Source organism: Myotis nattereri (genome assembly GCF_964212035.1).
Source record: "Myotis nattereri genome assembly, chromosome: 21".
Classification (NCBI taxonomy): domain Eukaryota; kingdom Metazoa; phylum Chordata; class Mammalia; order Chiroptera; family Vespertilionidae; genus Myotis; species Myotis nattereri.
The window spans coordinates 1,425,222-1,443,591 of NC_138097.1; the positions used below are offsets into that span (position 1 = coordinate 1,425,222).

The 18,370-nt window shown below is 61.2% G+C and overlaps 1 protein-coding gene across 1 annotated transcript in view; it reads left to right on the top strand.

The window, feature by feature from the left end:
* The window catches only part of CEMIP (cell migration inducing hyaluronidase 1), a 55,011-nt gene that overhangs the window by 32,223 nt on the left and 4,418 nt on the right, over positions 1 to 18,370 (top strand). The window contains exons 18-27 of the mRNA XM_081114941.1: positions 2,321 to 2,452; positions 3,919 to 3,954; positions 4,053 to 4,208; positions 7,462 to 7,642; positions 9,300 to 9,515; positions 10,507 to 10,718; positions 11,823 to 12,008; positions 14,123 to 14,327; positions 14,480 to 14,566; positions 16,116 to 16,273. Coding sequence (XP_080971067.1) covers positions 2,321 to 2,452; positions 3,919 to 3,954; positions 4,053 to 4,208; positions 7,462 to 7,642; positions 9,300 to 9,515; positions 10,507 to 10,718; positions 11,823 to 12,008; positions 14,123 to 14,327; positions 14,480 to 14,566; positions 16,116 to 16,273 — 1,569 coding nt within the window. The remainder of the gene's footprint in view (positions 1 to 2,320; positions 2,453 to 3,918; positions 3,955 to 4,052; positions 4,209 to 7,461; positions 7,643 to 9,299; positions 9,516 to 10,506; positions 10,719 to 11,822; positions 12,009 to 14,122; positions 14,328 to 14,479; positions 14,567 to 16,115; positions 16,274 to 18,370) is intronic.

Sequence of the window (18,370 nt, forward strand, 5' to 3'; positions counted from 1 at the left end):
CCCATCCACCCATCCACCCACCCATCCACCCATCCACCCATCCACCCACCCATCCATCCACCCATCCACCCATCCACCCATCCACCCATCCACCCATCCACCCACCCATCCACCCATCCACCCATCCACCCACCCATCCACCCATCCACCCACCCACCCACCCATCCACCCATCCACCCACCCATCCACCCATCCACCCACCCACCCACCCATCCACCCATCCACCCACCCACCCATCCATCCACCCATCCACCCACCCATCCACCCATCCACCCATCCATCCATCCACCCATCCACCCACCCATCCACCCATCCACCCATCCACCCACCCATCCACCCATCCACCCATCCACCCATCCACCCACCCATCCACCCATCCACCCATCCACCCACCCATCCATCCACCCATCCACCCATCCACCCATCCACCCACCCATCCACCCACCCATCCACCCATCCACCCATCCACCCACCCATCCACCCATCCACCCACCCACCCACCCATCCACCCATCCACCCACCCATCCACCCATCCACCCACCCACCCATCCACCCATCCACCCATCCACCCATCCACTCACCGTCATTCACTCAGTCAGTCATCCGGTGTCTGTGGAGACATCATGTGTCCTGCATGTTGAGCTAGTTGCTGGGGGAACCGTGGTGAGCATCCGAACAGAGCCAAGTGTGAGGTTCCAGCATTTAGGGTGTCAGCATTAGGGGTGCATTAGGGTGAATTAGGGTGCATTAGGGTGTCAGCATTAGGGCTGAATTAGGGTGTCAGCATTAGGGCTGAATTAGGGTGAATTAGGGGTGAATTAGTGGTGAATTAGGGTGAATTAGGGTTTAAGCATTAGGGCTGAATTAGGGTGAATTAGGGGTGAATTAGGGGTGCATTAGGGTGAATTAGGGGTGAATTAGGGTTTAAGCATTAGGGGTGCATTAGGGTGAATTAGGGGTGAATTAGGGGTGAATTAGGGTTTAAGCATTAGGGCTGAATTAGGGTGAATTAGGGGTGAATTAGGGGTGCATTAGGGTGAATTAGGGGTGAATTAGGGGTGAATTAGGGTGTCAGCATTAGGGCTGAATTAGGGTGTCAGCATTAGGGCTGAATTAGGGTGAATTAGGGGTGAATTAGGGGTGCATTAGGGTGAATTAGGGGTGAATTAGGGTTTAAGCATTAGGGGTGCATTAGGGTGAATTAGGGGTGAATTAGGGGTGAATTAGGGTTTAAGCATTAGGGCTGAATTAGGGTGAATTAGGGGTGCATTAAGGTGAATTAGGGGTGAATTAGGGTTTAAGCATTAGGGGTGCATTAGGGTGAATTAGGGGTGAATTAGGGGTGAATTAGGGTTTAAGCATTAGGGCTGAATTAGGGTGAATTAGGGGTGAATTAGGGTTTAAGCATTAGGGGTGCATTAGGGTGAATTAGGGGTGAATTAGGGTGAATTAGGGGTGAATTAGGGATTAAGCATTAGGGGTGCATTAGGGGTTCATTAGGGTGAATTAGGGGTGAATTAGGGATTAAGCATTAGGGGTGCATTAGGGGTGCATTAGGGGTGCATTAGGGTGAATTAGGGGTGAATTAGGGATTAAGCATTAGGGGTGCATTAGGGGTGCATTAGGGGTGCATTAGGGGTGCATTAGGGGTGCATTAGGGTGTCAGCATTAGGGTGAATTAGGGGTGAATTAGGGTTTCAGCATTAGGGTGCATTAGGGTGAATTAGGGGTGAATTAGGGTGAATTAGGGGTGAATTAGGGATTAAGCATTAGGGGTGCATTAGGGTGTCAGCATTAGGGGTGCATTAGGGTTCAGCAAAAACCCGCCCCTGGTCAGTGAGCGGGAGGGGCCGGGCGGCAGCAGGGCGGGCGGCGAGGGGCCGCGTGGAAAGGAAGGAGGGAGAAGGTCTTCTGCGGAGTAAAGAGGAGGAGCCAGCCGGGCCCGGGGCCACGCTGAGGCCCCCAGTGCCGAGGAGCCGGTCCCTGTGAGGGACCCCATGGCCGGGGCTCCCTCTGAGCTGACCCCAGGGACACGGTGATGACATCTGTGGGGCGCCCCCCCGTGAGCGTCCGGGCCCCAAGCTGCTTCCCAGCTAAGAGGCTGAGGCTTGGGGTCAAGGTTACCCCAGTGGGTGGAGAGCTGGCACCGCCGTCCTGGCCCCGAGGCTGGCATGTCTGAACTTCTCTGACCTTTGACCGCTGGGGCGGGTTGCTCCTCGGGCAGCTGATGGGCAAGAGAGGGGACGCGGCTGCCACCTGCGTGAGGGGGGCCCAGGCAGGAGCCCCCTCTGACCCGTGCCCCCACCCCGTGCTGCCGCAGGTACAGCCCGCACCAGGACGCCGACCCGCTGAAGCCCCGGGTGCCGGCCATCATCAAGCACTTCACCGCCTACAAGAACCAGGACCACGGGGCCTGGCTGCGAGGCGGGGACGTGTGGCTGGACAGCTGCCGGTGAGCGGGCTTGTGGCATCGGCACCGAGCGGGCACGGAGCCCCTGCCCCGGGCGGGGAGGGATGGCCAGGGCCGGGCAGGGGCGGAGAAGGCAGCAGGCCTGGCCCCCAGCCCCTCCCAGCAGCCTCAGCTCAGTGCCAGGTGCTGGAGACATGACTGGCCTCCAGGTCGTCACTGGGGGGGGCCCCCTCAGGCCTGTAGCCAGTCCGTGAAGGTGGAGAGAAGGCGCCCACTGTGTGCTGCCTCCTCGGTGGCCTTCGTTTCTTACACTGACTCTCAAAGGCACCCACTATGTGCTCCATCCTCGATGGCCTTTGTTTTTTACCCTCTCAAAGGCACCCACTGTGTGCTGCCTCCTCGGTGGCCTTCGTTTCTTACCGTGACTCTCAAAGGTCGAGCTTGCCGCCTTTATTTCAGGGAGGGTCCCCAGGCTGGGCTTAGTGAATCTCCCTAAACCAGGAGGTGCTGGCCTGGGGCCCGAAACCGCAGCTCCCGGCCCCGGAGGCCGATGAGAAGGGAGCTGGGGGGCGAGGTCCCGTGGACAGCGCACAGCCCCCGCAGGACAGGGCCCAGGGACAGGCTCCCAGGACAGGCCCGTGCTGCCCCGCTCCCCCGTGACCCCCTAGAGCAGCGGTTCTCAACCTGGGGGCCGAACGACCCTTTCACAGGGGTCGCCTAAGACCATCGGAAAACACATCTATAATTACAGATTGTTTCTGTGATTGATCACGATGCTTTTATTATGGTCAATTCGTAACAATGAAAATCCATCCTGCATATCAGGTATTTACATGACGATTCATCACAGCAGCAACATGACAGCGATGAAGTAGCCACGGGAATAATGTTATGGTTGGGGGTCCCCACAGCACGAGGAGCCGTATTAAAGGGTCTCAGCCTTAGGAAGGTTGAGAACCGCTGCCTTAGAGGATCCCTAACAGGGCGAGGGAGTGAGGGGAAGCAGACAGGCCCAGGCTTGGGAAAAGCAGGCGGGAAGAGTGGCCGGTTCCCCAGGCCCCCCCCCCAGGTGTGTGTGTGTGTGGGGGGACACAGCCCTGAGTGTCTGTGAGGCCCCGGGGCCCAGCGGAAGGGGAGGGCGACCGCAGGCCGAGCGCTGGGGGTGCAGGGACAAGGAGAAGCCGGCAAGGGCCTGCACCCCCATCCCGATCTGGCGAGGAGCCAGGCCCTGCACGTGCCCTGGTGCAGCCTCCACCAGCCGGCGAGGGGGCTGGAGACGCAGGCCCCAGGGCGGCTGTCTCCCCACGCCTGCCGCCCAGACACGCTGTCACTCATTCTCCGTGGAGCCAGGCTGAGTGGGAGGGGCCTGAGCTATCCCAGCTCCCTCAGGGAACCCCAAGCTCAGGGCCCCGGGGCGGGTGGGGGGGCGGCGTGCAGGGCAAGTGCATGCCCTCTACCCACTGAGCCACACCGGCTAGCGCGCTCTGACTCTCTGCCTCCGTCCCCAGGTTCGCTGACAATGGCATCGGCCTGACCCTGGCCAGGTAAGCAAGCACCTGTCCCCAGGCGCCGGGCCCCCTGGGAAGCTGCCCGCGGCCTCCTCACCCCGACACCCTCTCCCCCCCACCCCACCCCCCTGCAGTGGCGGGACCTTCCCCTACGACGATGGCTCCAAGCAGGAGATCAAGAACAGCCTGTTTGTGGGCGAGAGCGGCAACGTGGGGACCAAGATGACGGACAGCAGGATCTGGGGCCCCGGCGGCCTGGACCCCAGCGGGAGGACCCTGCCGATCGGCCAGTAGGTTGGCGCCCACGGCGGCGGCCGCCTCCTGCCGCGTGGCTGACCCTGAGCGCGAGAGGGGAGGCAGGACTGCTGAGGGGAGGCAGCAGGCGGCGTGGCTCTGGGCTGTGTCGATAGGGATTTTATTTTTAATCTATTTTATTGATTTTTACAGAGAGGAAGGGAGAGGAATAGAGAGTCAGAAACATCGATGAGAGAGAAACATCGATCAGCTGCCTCCTGCACGCCCCCCACTGGGGATGTGCCTGCAACCAAGGTACATGCCCTTGACCGGAATCAAACCCGGGACCCTTCAGTCCGCAGGCCGATGCTCTATCCACTGAGCCACACCGGTCAGGGCGATAGGAATTTTTTTAAAAGACATATTTTTATTGATGTCAGAGTGGAAGGGAGAGAGATCGAGAGAAACATCCATGATGAGAGAGAATCATGGATCAGCTGCCTCCTGCACGCCCCACATTGGGGACGGAGCCCACAACCCGGGCACATGCCCTGAGTTGGAATCGAACCCGGGATCCTCCAGTCCGCAGGCCGACGTTCTATCCACTGAGCCACACTGACCAGGGGTACATCGATAGGAATTTGTTGTCAGGATCAGCAAGGGTTCTGTCTTCTGAGATGTGCCCACGGGAGCAGGTCATGCCCTTCTTAGGGTGGAGACAGAGAGAGAGAGAGAGAGAGTCAGGCCCCAGCGCATACAAGGGAGGAACAGGAGGTGACCCAACCAAAACCGCGTCACAGCAGAGGGGGTCTCCCCCGGCAGGTGGGACCCCACCCGAGAAGGTGTCCTCAGGATGGCCCAGCTGCACCCACGACACCCATCCTAGTGGGCCCTGCGGGGAGAGCGGCTGTGGTGCCGGAGAGAATGTTCTAGCATCAGGTTTGTCCCGCAGCAGCACAGCAGGGCGGCCTGCTCCGTGGCTGAGCGTCGACCTAGGAACCAGGAGGTCAGGGTTCGATTCCCGGTCAAGGGCACAGGCCCGGGTTGCGGGCTCCATCCCCAGTGTCGGGGCGTGCAGGAGGCAGCCGGTCCACGATTCTCTCTCATCACTGATGTTTCTCTCTCCCTCTCCCTCTCCCTTCCTCTCTGACATCAATCAAAATCTATTTTTATTTATTTATTTATTTTTTTTTTAAAATATATTTTATTGATTTTTTACAGAGAGGAAGAGAGAGAGATAGAGAGTTAGAAACATCGATGGGAGAGAAACATCGATCAGCTGCCTCCAGCACACCTCCCACTGGAGATGTGCCCGCAACCCAGGCACATGCCCTTGACCGGAATTGAACCTGGGACCCTTCAGTCCGCAGGCCGACGCTCTATCCACTGAGCCACACCGGCTTTGGCAAAATCTATTTTTAAAAAAGGAAAGAAAAGATCTTGCAGACAGAACCACAGGCTTGAGGTGGCCCCGGGTCGGGCTGTCACAGGAGCCGCTCTGGGTCTGCACGGCCGGGCTCTGGGCTGACTGTCCGGCTCCCGGGCCTGGGCGCGCCGACGGCGACGGTTCCCACCTGTGCGTTGGTTCACGCGTCCGGCTCCTCTGTGGGCCTCGGGCTGCGAGTGCAGCTGGAACCCGGGACGTGCAGCCCGGATCACGGCTGATTCATCCTGTCTGGGCCAGCTGGGGTCTGCAGGGAGAGCGGGCTGTCCCGGAGATGCGTTCCATGGACACAGGCCCGGGCCGCCCCCGGCAGTCAGGACTCACGGCCGTGACGTTCATCGGCCGCTAATAAAACAATGCAGAAAGGCCCGGGTCCCTGGCGTCCGCTGACGCCACCTCGCCCAGCCCAGTGATGCAGGGTCCCCCGGGAGCCGTGTCTGCGTGGAGGGGGGGGCCGGTGTGAGGATGGGGGGCAGCTGGGTGTGGCCTCTCCCCCGAGACATGCACGTCTGCGTTCTTGTTCGTCTTCCTGCCCTTTCTTTTGTTCGTGGTGGAGGGAGAGGGCCCTGGCCCAGGGGTGGAGATGCCAGTAAAAGCAGAAAAATGGGGCCTGGAGAATGAGCAAGCCTCGATTTGGGGCCCTCGTAGGACCTCACCCCCCTTCGCCCCGGCTCAGGAGCCCGAGGCACTTGGAGAGGGTCCCTGCCCCCTGCCCCCCACTGGGCTCGAGGCAAAATGTCCTACTCCAACCCCCTCCCTCCATGGCCACGCCTGCGTCCCCTCCTGCCTCCTGGGGATCTGGGCCGTTCTGGGGTCCCCTGGCAGTCACGGTCCTGCCGGCTTTCCTCTGTCCCCCACATCCAGCCTGCGCCCCAGCGAAAGGCTTGCTCACAGACAGGAAACGCACCCCAGGCCTCATCTGATTAAATTGTTGTAGCAAGTGAGCCTGAGGCGGCCGTGACGAATGGCTCTCCCTCCCCACGGGGCACGGTGTTTGCCCAGTGACTCTTCACAGGATGGAAATGTTGGGGGATAGGTTTGCAATAGAGGGTGATCCCCCAAACCCTAAGCCAGCACCTAGAGAGATATTCATCTCTTTGTCCATCATCCATCATCCATGATCCATGATCCATCATCTATCCATCCATCATCCATCCTTCCATCCATCCTCCATCACCCATCATCCATCATCCATCCTTCCATCCATCCTCCACCATCTACCCATCATCCATCCACCATCCATCCACCCATCAATCCACCCATCATACATCATCCATCCATCATCCATTATCCATCATCTATCCATCCATCCATCATCTATCCATCATCCATTCATCATCCATCTATCATCCATCCATCATCCATCATCTATCTATCATCCATCCATCATCTATCCATCATCCATTCATCATCCATCCATCATCTATCCATCCATCCATCATCCACCCATCATCCATTATCCATCCATCATCTATCCATCATCCATCCATCATCCTTCCATTCATCCATCCATCCATCATCCATCCATCATCCTTCCATTCACCCATCCACCCATCCATCCATCATATATCCATCCATCATCCATCCATCATCCATCCATCCATCATCCTTCCATTCATCCATTCATCCATCATCTAATTATCCATCCATCCATCTATCCATCCATTCATCATCCAGCCATCACTGACTGACACTATGTCCCTGAACGCTTTCCCTGTGAGCTAACGAATGAGCCCGCCGTGTGCTATGCAGGGGGAGCTGCTGGGGGCGGGGGTCCGGCCTCATTTGCCTGGCAGGTCCCCGGTGGCACCCACGGGGGGGCAGACCTGGCTACGCGCCTGACGCTGACTCGCCCGCCCCCCCAGGAACTTTCCCATCCGGGGGATCCAGTTCTATGACGGCCCCATCAACATCCAGAACTGCACCTTCCGCAAGTTCGCGGCCCTGGAGGGCCGGCACACCAGCGCCCTGGCCTTCCGCCTGAACAATGCCTGGCAGAGCTGCCCCCACAACAACGTGTCCCACGTGGCCTTCGAGGACGTCCCGGTGAGCGAGGCGCCGGCCCGCGCCCAGCCGCCCAGGCCGTGACTCACCGCAGGGTCTGAGCGGCCTCCTCCGGGCAGCCCAGACCGCGGCCCCATTCTGGCTGCGTCCAGACTGGAAAAGTACAAGCGTGGGGGGTCGGTGCCTGCCTGCCCTCGCCCTGCCCTCGCCCTGCCCTCGCCCTGCCCTCGCCCTGCCCAGGGCTCACGGGCCTCAGCGGGAGCCTCGCGCTGGGCGCCAGCGTCCGAGGCGGCTCCTCCGGGCGCCTGGCTTTTGACCTGTGAGTCCTGTGACTGGGCCACCTGAGTTTGGCCCAGTTCATTTAATTTTTTTAAATATATTTTTCCTAGAGGCCTGGTGCGCGAAATTCGTGCAAGAGCAGGCCTTCCGTCCCCCGGCTGCCGGCATCAGCTTCCCTCCGGCACCCGGGACCCGGGCTCCCCTCCGACCACCGGCAGGCATTCAGGGCCCCTGCTTCCCTTGCAGCCCCGGCTTCTTCTGGAAGGTCGTCCGGAAGGACGTCCAGTCTAATTAGCATATGATGCTTTTATTATTATAGATTGATTTCAGAGAGGGAGGGAGAGGGAGAGAGAGACACACACATCCACGATGAGAGAGAATCATGGACCGGCTGCCTCCTGCACACCTCCCACTGGGAATCGAGCCCGCAACCCGGGCCTGTGCCCTGAGCGGGAATCGAACCCCTACCTCCTGGTTCCTAGTCGATGCTCAGCCACGGAGCCACGCCGGCCGGGCGGCGCAGTTAATTTAAAAGCCTGCAGTGTCTGATCTGCTGAAGCTGCTGTGTTCAGTCCCCCCTGAGAGCAGGGCCTCCTGGCCACAGACAGCCAAGGAGCGGCCTGGTGACGAGATCCGGCCGGGTGCCCCCGGGGACTAGGCAGGGCCGGACCTCCTGGGGCGGGCGTTCTCTCTCTCTCTCTCTCTCTCTCTCTCTGGTTGTGGATTTCCCAGGCCTCCCCTCCCCCTCCCACTCTGCTCCTGCCCTTTGCCTGTCTGTGCGCTCAGGGCAGGCGGAGGGGAAAGATGACCGACTGGAGTCAGCTAATTCCTTTACTCAGGCCGCTCGGGCCCCAAAGAGGCCAGTCACGGAAATCTCCACGGCTGCGTGGAGAGCCTGCGCCCTCCCACCCACGTGGGTGCACACACCGCCTCCTGCAAACATTCTCTGCCGCCTCGGTCTCATTCACGCACATGCACACGCACACGCACACATGCCCACACATACACGCATGCAGAGATACACACATGCCCACACATGCAATCACACATACACGCACGCACAGATACGCACATGCACGCACATGTGCACACACAGATACACACATACATACACACAGAGATACATGTGCACACACGTGCGCACACATACATGCACACAGAGATACACTCATGCATACACAGATACACACATGCACACACATGAAATCACACACAGATGCACACATGCACACACACGTGCCCCTGCGTCCCTGCCCAGCTCTGCAGCCTTGCAAGCGGGAACCCGCGCCCTCCCCTCCCATGAGCAGAGGCCAGAGGCTGGGTGTGGGGGGGGCGGCACGGTCTGGCCGGGGTCCCCCCGTCTGCAGGTCCCCTGCGTTCCCCGGCCCCGCCCCCTGACGCCGGCCTCTGGCTCTGGCAGATCACGTCCAGAGTGTTCTTCGGGGAGCCCGGGCCCTGGTTCAACCAGCTGGACATGGACGGCGACAAGACGTCGGTGTTCCACGACGTGGACGGCTCCGTGTCCGAGTACCCCGGCTCCTACCTCACCAAGGCCGACAACTGGCTGCTGCGGCACCCCGACTGCATCGACGTCCCCGACTGGCGGGGGGCCATCTGCAGCGGGCACTACGCACAGGTGGGCACGCACAGGGGGGCACACACGGGGGACACGCACAGGGGGACACGCACGGGGGACACGCACAGGGGGACACGCACGGGGGACACGCACAGGGGGACACGCACGGGGGGCACGCACAGGGGGACACGCACAGGGGGACACGCACAGGGGACACGCACAGGGGGATACGCACAGGGGACACGCACAGCGGGGCACGCACGGGGGGACATGCACGGGGGGACATGCACGGGGGGACACGCACAGGGGACACGCACAGGGGGCACGCACGGGGGGACACGCACGGGGGACACGCACAGGGGGCACGCACGGGGGGACACGCACGGGGGGACACGCACGGGGGGCACGCACGGGGGGACATGCACGGGGGGACACGCACAGGGGACACGCACAGCGGGGCACGCACAGGGGGACATCCAGGGGGACACGCACGGGGGGGCACACGCTGGCACAGCGCCCTGCGGCCTGGGCTCGCTCACGCCTGTACTAGCATGGAGTGCCCGCTGCACGCCGGGCTCTGCGCCGGGCCTGAGGACACAGGCTCCTCGTCCTTCTTCCTACGTTTCCTCCTCACCCAGTGGGAGCTAATTTTTTTAAATATATATATTTTTTATTGATGTCAGAGAGGAAGGGAGAGGGAGAGAGAAATAGAAACATCATTGATGAGAGAGAATCACGGATCGGCTGCCTCCTGCACGCCCCCCACTGGGGATCGACTGTGCCCTGACCGGGAATCAAACCCGGGACCCTTCAGTCTGCAGGCCGGCGCTCTACCCACTGAGCGACACCGGCTGGCAGCCCAGCCCTTTTTAAAGATGCACAGGCCTTGGCCGGAGTGCGCTGTGCGGCGTGGGCTGCGAGGCGAGGGGACCCCTTATCTGGCCGCCCCTTCCCCTGGTCTAAGCAGGGCTGCAGGCGGAGGCTCCCCCCGCGCCCTGGCGGGATCCCTGGTAACCGGCCTGTTGTGCGCTTCCTTTCTGGGTCCGAGAAGATGTACATCCAGGCCTACAGGACCAGCAACCTGCGCATGAAGATCGTCAAGAACGACTTCCCGGGGCGCCCCCTGCACCTGGAGGGCGCGCTGACCAGGAGCACCCACTACCAGCAGTACCAGCCGGTGGTCACGCTGCGCAAGGGCTACACCATCCACTGGGACCGCGCGGCGCCCGCCGAGCTCGCCATCTGGCTCATCAACTTCAACAAGTGAGGGGGCGTGGCCGGGAGGGCAGGGAGACAGGCCTCAGGAAGGCCACGCCCGCAGGGCAGGCCACGCCCCTCCAGGGCCTCTGGAAGCCACGCCTCCTGCAAGGCCTCAGCCTGGCCACGCCCCCTAGGGCAGGCCACGCCCCCTGCAGGCCTCTGGAAGCCACGCCCCTCCAGGGCCTCTGGAAGCCATGCCTCCTGGGAGACCTCAGTCTGGTCACGCCCCCTAGGGCAGGCCACACCCCTGCAAGGCCTCTGGAAGCCACACCCCTCCAGGGTCTCAGGAAGCCACGCCCCCTGCAGAGTCTCTGGAGGCCACGCCCCTGCAGGGCCTTTGTGAGCCACGCCCCCTGCAGGGCCTAGAACAGGCCACGCCCCCTGCAGGGGGAGCACCGCAGGGCCCGTTGTCACCCAGCAGCTCAGCCTGGAGACCTGGCCCAGTCCCAGCTGGGGGTGGGGGTGACCTCAGGCCGGTTGTCCGACCCTGGGAGCCCCAGTCCCTTTGTCCGGGAGGCGGGGCCAGTGACACCCACAGCGTGCAGCGGGGTGCAGGGAGGTCACGTGCAACAGGCTGTCTGCCAGGACCCGCCTGCAGCGCTCCGGGTAAGGCAGACACATGCCTGGCCAGGACGTTCCGTTTCACGGAGGGAAAGGGGCTCTGGGGCCCGGGGCCGACTCGGGGGGTGGGGCAGGATGGGGTTCTCTGTGCGTATTTGCGTCTGAGCATCTTCCATGCCGCAGTCCTGCGAGGCATGCATGTGTGGGATGCGGGGAAGAGCCCCAAAGCCATGCCGGGGCCCTGCGGTCAGGCCGGGCCGGGAGAGGCGGACCCTGGGCCTCCGCCTGGACTGGCACCCGGTGGAGAGGATGTCTGTGCAGCCCGGGTCTGGGTGGGGCCTGATGTCGGCCCTGGAGGTGCCCTAGGGACCCTGCATGGTCCTCCCTACATGATCCTCCCTGCATGGTCCTCCCGTCTCCTGGGACGGCACCTGCTCCTCAAAACCCCCCACCCCAGAAAGGGAGGCGGCCCCGCTGGGGGTTCTCCACGTCCCAGAGGTGCCCGAGGCTGGCTAGCAGGTACTCTAACTCCGTCTCCGTTGCCAGGGGCGACTGGATCCGCGTGGGGCTCTGCTACCCCCGGGGCACCACCTTCTCCATCCTCTCGGACGTGCACAACCGCCTGCTGAAGCAGACGTCCAAGACGGGCACCTTCGTGCGGACCCTGCAGATGGACAAGCTGGAGCAGAGCGTCCCCGGCCGCAGCCACTACTACTGGGACGAGGCCTCGGGGTGAGTGGCCCGCGTGGCGCGTCCGCGTGACCTCCCGCCCGTGGCCTCCGTGGCCCGGCCCCGCCGGGCTGTCAAGCTTCGGAGGAGGAAACATCTGTGCCCTCAGCCCTCAGCCCTTGGCTGAGCCGCCTGGGGTTCTAGTCAATGGAGAGATGAGGGGAGGCCAGGGGGCTCCCCTGTGCCGACAGCCAGCACCCCAGGACGCCAGCACCCCAGGACGCCAGCGCTTCTCCGCCAGGGGGCGCTGTGCACGGCCAGGCCGCGGGCGGGGGAGGCGCGCCTGGAGCCCCGCCCCTTCTACAAGTCTGCTTCTGTTTCATTTGCTCAGTTATTTTGTTTGTTTGTTTTTACATATTTTTATTGACCCTAGAGAGGAAGGAAGAGGGGGAGAGAGAGAGAGACACATCAGTGATGAGAGAGAACCCATTCGGGTTTCCTTTGCATTTTGTCGCGTTTCCTTCGCTCTGCAAAAAACTTTCCAGTCTGACCCATTTGTTTATTTTTTCTTTTGTTTTCCTTGCGCAAGGAGACACATCCCCCCCAAAAATGTTGCTAAGAGCGATGTCAGAGCTGACTGCCCGTTTTTCTCCTAGTTTCATGGTTCCAGGTCTTACACTTAAATCTTCAATCTGCTTTGGGTTTATTCTTTTTAAAATATATATATATTTTATTGACTTTTTACAGAGAGCAAGGGAGAGGGATAGAGAGTTAGAAACATCGATGAGAGAGGAAACATCCATCAGCTGCCTCCTGCACGCCCCCCACTGGGGATATGCCCGCAACCCAGGTACATGCCCTTGACCGGAATCGAACCCGGAACCCTTGAGTCCGCAGGTCGACGCTCTACCCACTGAGCCACACCGGCCAGGGCATTTTGTGTTTGCTCTGGTGTCTGCTGTCAGAGGAGGTCTAGTTTCACTCTCTTGCGTGAGTGGCTGGTGAGGGGCGAGTTTCCCCCACAGCGCTGACGGGAGGGGCGGTCTCTGCCACACACACACACACACACACACACACACACACACACACACCCGTCTGCTCTTCCTCGGTCCCCGAGGGGCCTCAGGGGCCTGAGTTTACTCCCGGGCTCTGAGGATGCAGCGCTTTAATGCAGCGGCGCCCGGGGGGTGGCGGGGGGTGGGGGTGGGGGGAACGCCCGTTGGTTACAGGGTGTGTATTTTCTGGGCAGAAGCCCACACTCTGGGGCTTTCTGCAGTCGCAGGGCTGTTTTTCCTGCTCTTTGTGCCTTTTATAAGTTTGTCGTGGTTTCTTACTCAGGCTCAGAGCACCTGCCTTCTCTTCTGCTGGCCCGGACGCTATCATTGGGGGTAAAATAAAAGTAAACAGGCTAAAAAAAAATAAATAAATAAAAGTAAACAGGCTAGCCCTGGCTGGTGTGGTTCAGTGGATAGGGCGTCGGTCTGCAGACTGAAGGGTCCTGGGTTCGGTTCCCGTCAAGGGCACAGGCCCGGGTTGAGGGCTCGGTCCCCAGGGGGGCGGGGCGTGCGGGAGGCGGCCGATCCATGATTCTCATCATGGATGTTTCTCTCTCTCTCTCTCCCTCTCCCTTCCTCTCTGACATCAATCAAAATATATTTTAAGAAGAAAAAAATAAAAAATAAAATAAAAGTAAACAGGCTAGCCCCGGCCGGCGCGGCTCCGTGGTTGAGCATCGACCTAGGAACCAGGAGGTCAGGGTTCGATTCCCGGTCAAGGGCACAGGCCCGGGTTGCGGGCTCGATCCCAAGTAGGGGGCGTGCAGGAGGCGGCCGATCGATGTTTCTCTTTCACATCAATATTTCTCTCTGTCTCCCACTCTGTTGCTCTCTCTCCAAAATCAATAAAAACATGTTTTTTAAAAAGCAAATAGTCTGAAAGGGCGGGGGGTGCAAACACATGTCACACCCTGATTCACCCCTGTTTCTCAGGGTTACACACCCTTGAGTGGTGCCAGCTGTGTCCCCGACAGCGGGGTCTGCCAGGTGCCACCGAGCGAGGCGTCGCTGACACATGAATACGTGTCCTGTGTAGGGGCCCGGCCGGCTGGCCCTCAGGGTTGTGATGCCACAGCCACGGCACCCCCCTTCCCTCCCCCCCCCCCCCCCCCCCCCGCACAGGCTGCTGTTCCTGAAGCTGACGGCCCAGAATGAGAGGGAGAAGTTTGCCTTCTGCTCGGTGAAGGGCTGCGAGAGGATCAAGATCAAGGCTCTGATCCCCCGGAACGCGGGCGTCAGCGACTGCACGGCCACCGCGTACCCCCGCTTCGCCGAGAGGCCCACGGTGGACGTGCCGATGCCCCGGAAGCTGGTCGGGGCGCAGCTGGTGAGTGGCAGGCAGCCAGCCCTGCCCCTTGGCCTTCAGCCTGGCCCCCGCCCGGCTCCCCGGGGGTGGGGGGCGGGCAGGAGGGCCATGGACGTGCCCTGGGCCGCGCACCTGACCCCTCAGAGCTGACCCCCCGGGCCTGTTTGTTTTAGAGAACAAAGGACCACTTCTTGGAGGTGAAGCTGGAAAGTTTCAAGCAGCGATTCTTGCACCTTCTCAATGACCTCGCTTATATCGAGGTAGGTGACCGGCCCTGGGGGGGGGGGGTGCTGGGCTTCCCCCTCCCACCCCGGTCAGTGGCTTCCTCGGGCCGCTGTCCTCACACACTGGCGGCTCCAGGCGACAGGGATCTCTCCCCCTCTCAGTTCCGGAGGCCGAAAGTCCAAAGAGAAAGTCTTGGGCCCCGGCTGGTGTGGCTCAGTGGCTAGAGCGCCGGCCTGCGGACCAAAGGGTCCCGGGTTCTATTCCGCTCGAGGGCACATGCCTCTGTTACAGAACTTACCAGGCACCCGAAAAATGCCCAGGAGTCCCGGAGGCACAGGAAAACCCCTTTATTTTCAGACGTTTCGTGTGTATTAGTACAGGCCCTCCCTTTGTACCCTTTTGGTTTCTTTGCCCCCCAGATATGGGTGGGACTTCCGGACCTTTCTCGGGCTCTGCAAAAAGCCCTGTGTGCTGGGCGGGGGCCGTGAGGCCACACCTAAAGGCCTGGCCTGGCGCCAGGGCTGATGGCCCCGTCGGGGGGTTGTGTATGGTCCATGGTTTATGGCCCCTGTACGATGGGGGTAGTGCTTAGGTGAACCGGTCTTGCAAGAGAGTGACGGCGAACCATTTGAGCTCGGCGTGTCCGCATTTTGAAAAACCCTAACTTAACTCTGGTGCCGTGTCACATGGAGAAATTTTTTGATCTTTGCAACCAGAGTAAAACAAAGACTTATATTTTTTTGATATTTATTTTATATTTTTAAATGCCATTTAACAAAGAAAAATCAACCAAAAAAATGAGTGTCATAGGTTCGCCATCACTGGGCTAGACTATAGGCTAACAGGAATGTGCATGAGGTTGCTGGCACAGATGCAGACTGCTAGCCCACCCCCCGCCCCCCAAATGTCTCATTTTCCCCATCACCTCGGTGGCAGGCTCCTCCCCTGACCAGGTCGGGGTGCATGCAGGAGGCAACCCATCGATGTTTCTCTCTGTCTCCCTGCTCCCTTCCACTCTCTCTAAAAATCAATGGGAAACCGTAACCGGTTTGGCTCAGTGGATAGAGCGTTGGCCTGCGGACTGGAGGGTCCCAGGTTCAATTCCTATCAAGGGCTTGTACCTTAGTTGCAGGCACATCCCCAGAGGGGGGTGTGCAGGAGGCAGCTGATCGATGTTTCTCTCTCATTGATGTTTCTCTCTATCCCTTTCCCTTCCTCTCTGTAAAAAGTCAATAAAATATATTTAAAAAATCAATGGGAAAATATCCTCAGGGGAGGATGAACAAATAAAACAAAATAAAGATAAAGTGGAAGTGTTGGCGGGGGGGGGGGGTCCTTTGGGAGGCTGAGGAGGCAGCTGTTCAGGCCTCTTCTCGCTCCGGTGGTGGCCAGCAGTCCTGGACGTCTGAGACTTGTAGACCCGGGGGCAGAGCCGTTCAGCCCACAGCAGAGGCCGCCAGGAACGGATTCAAGCTGCAGGGGCACCCCGTGTCCAGGTCCCCATGGGGACCCCGGGCAGGAGACCTCGGACCCTGGCTGCCTTTGGGCCCCTCACACACCCACCGGGTTTGCTCTGCTCTGCAGGTGGGCGGCAGGCAGTACCCCGGCCTGGAGGAGGGCATCCAGGTGGTGGTGATCGACGGCAGCCACGGGCGCGTGCTGAGCCACGCGAGCTTCCGGAACGCTGTTCTGCAGGGCATCCCCTGGCAGCTCTTCAACCACGTGGCGGCCATCCCCGACAGGTGAGCGGGGCCCCTGTGCCCCAGGGCCCCTCGCAGCGCAGCCGGGGCGAGCTCAGGGGGCCTGCACGCTTGGCCAGGCCGGGGAGCGCAGGGCTGGGCTGCTGGGCTGCCTGAGCCGGGACCGCCCGCCGGAGCCAGGCCTGTGAATGTAGGTCAGGCAGAGGCAGCCGGCTGCCCGGGTAGCAGCGGGAAGCTTGCCCTGGCCCGCGGCCCGTCATCGCCATCCCCAATGACCTCATCCCTCCCACTCCGTTAATACGATCCACATGCTTCTGAGCCTCTCCAGCCCAGATCTCATTCCTCCCAAAGGCTATTCGAGGTCGCCCCCTACAGGCCTCCTGTGGAACAGCACTCTCAGCATTTATTTTTAACTATATTTTTACTAAAGGCCCGGTGCACGAAATTTGTGCACTGGGGGGTGGAGGCTGGGGTGGGGGGCGTCCCTCAGCCCGGCCAGTGCCCTCTCGCAGTCTGGGACCCCTGGCTCCTTACCGCCCGCCTGCTTGCTGCTTCCTACCGCTCGGCTCGCTGCCCCTTAGTGGCTGCCACAGAGGCTCCCGCCATGGCCACTGCACTCGCCGGCTTCTGGCTGAGCGGCACACACCCTGTGGGAGGGCACTGACCACCAGGGGGCATCTCCTACATTGAGCGTCTGTCCCCTGGTGGTCAGTTGATAGTGACTGGTCATTCCACCGTTCAGTCGATTTGCATATTAGGGTTTTATTATATAGGATTGATTTCAAAGAGAGGAAGGCAGAGGGAAAGAGAGAGAGAAACATCCACGATGAGAGAGAATCATGGATCGGCTGCCTCCTGCACGCCCCCCACTGGGGATGGAGCCTGCAACCCGGGCCTGTGCCCTGACCGGGAATCGAACCCTGACCTCCTGGTTCCTGGGTCGACGCTCAACCACTGAGCCACGCCGGCCGGGCCTGGCTCTTTTTAAACCCCCGAACCAGCCAGTCTTCCTGGTCTCGCTGTCTTGGTGACGTCATCACGCCATCCAGAGCTGGAGGCGAGTCTGCATCGCATTCACTCCGTCTTTCCTTTGCTGCATGGCTGACCGTGTTCTGTCGGCTCTGCTGCTGCTCCTGGCAGCTCCGTGTGTGTGTGTGTGTGTGTGTGTGTGTGTGTGTGTGTGTGTGTCCCACCCCCTGCCCCAGCCTTCCTGCCCCACCCCTCCCCTCCCACCCGGGGCCACCGCTGCCCCAGGCCCCAGCTGCTCACACCTGGAGCATCAGGGCTGGCTCCTGGGAGCTGCTGCGCCCCCCCGAGGGCCACTCCGTGCCGACAGGTGCAGGGCACGGAGAAGCTCATGCCAGGCGAGGGGCCCGCGTGTGCCCGCCGTCAGGGGCTGTGACACAGGAGTGCCCTGCTTGGTGTCCTGCTGCCATGAGCGAACCCAGCCCCGGCGGAGGGCCCGGCCCTCCTGTGTCCCCCCAGCTCAGGGGGCGGCAGCGCGGCCTCCGAGTCGGAGAGATGGGGACACAGCCTTCCGGCCCCGAGCCCGACGCCGAAGCCCAGGGCGTGTTGGCGATGCTGCCATTCGGCGTCCCCCCCGCCAGCCCCTGGCTCTCCTCCCGCCCTCCCCGTGGCTGGCACGGCCCGGCGCATGGGAAGAACTGGCTCCGCTCCCCCTGGGCCGGGGGAGGGCCTGGCAGCGGCGCCGGCATCCCAGGCGCATTTTCCAGTCTGGCCTGCGGTCTGCGGCTCCCGGGCTCCTGTGCGAGGGAACGGCGGCCCCGCTGGGCTTCTGCCCGTTTCTGTGCCCGGGAGCGGCTCACTTCCTCCGTCCGGGCGGCGCTGTCTGCCACCGGGGGCCGTGTGCACGGCGCTGGGCCTGGCTCAGCCATGGCGGCCGGGGGGCGGCCTCCTGCTCCCCCGGGGGCCTCCCGGCGGGGCGCACCCGGCTCCAGGCCTCTGCCCCCTCCTCGGCGGGCTCCCACCGCCAGGTCCTCTCAGACACTTAGTCACCCTATGCCTCGGTTTCCCCATTTGTGAAACAGGGCAGTCATGCGGCCTTACGTGGCCAGGAAGGGCGGTGACAGGCAGGTGACAGGTGAATTCCCTGAGCAGGTGGCCGCACAGGTTCTCTCC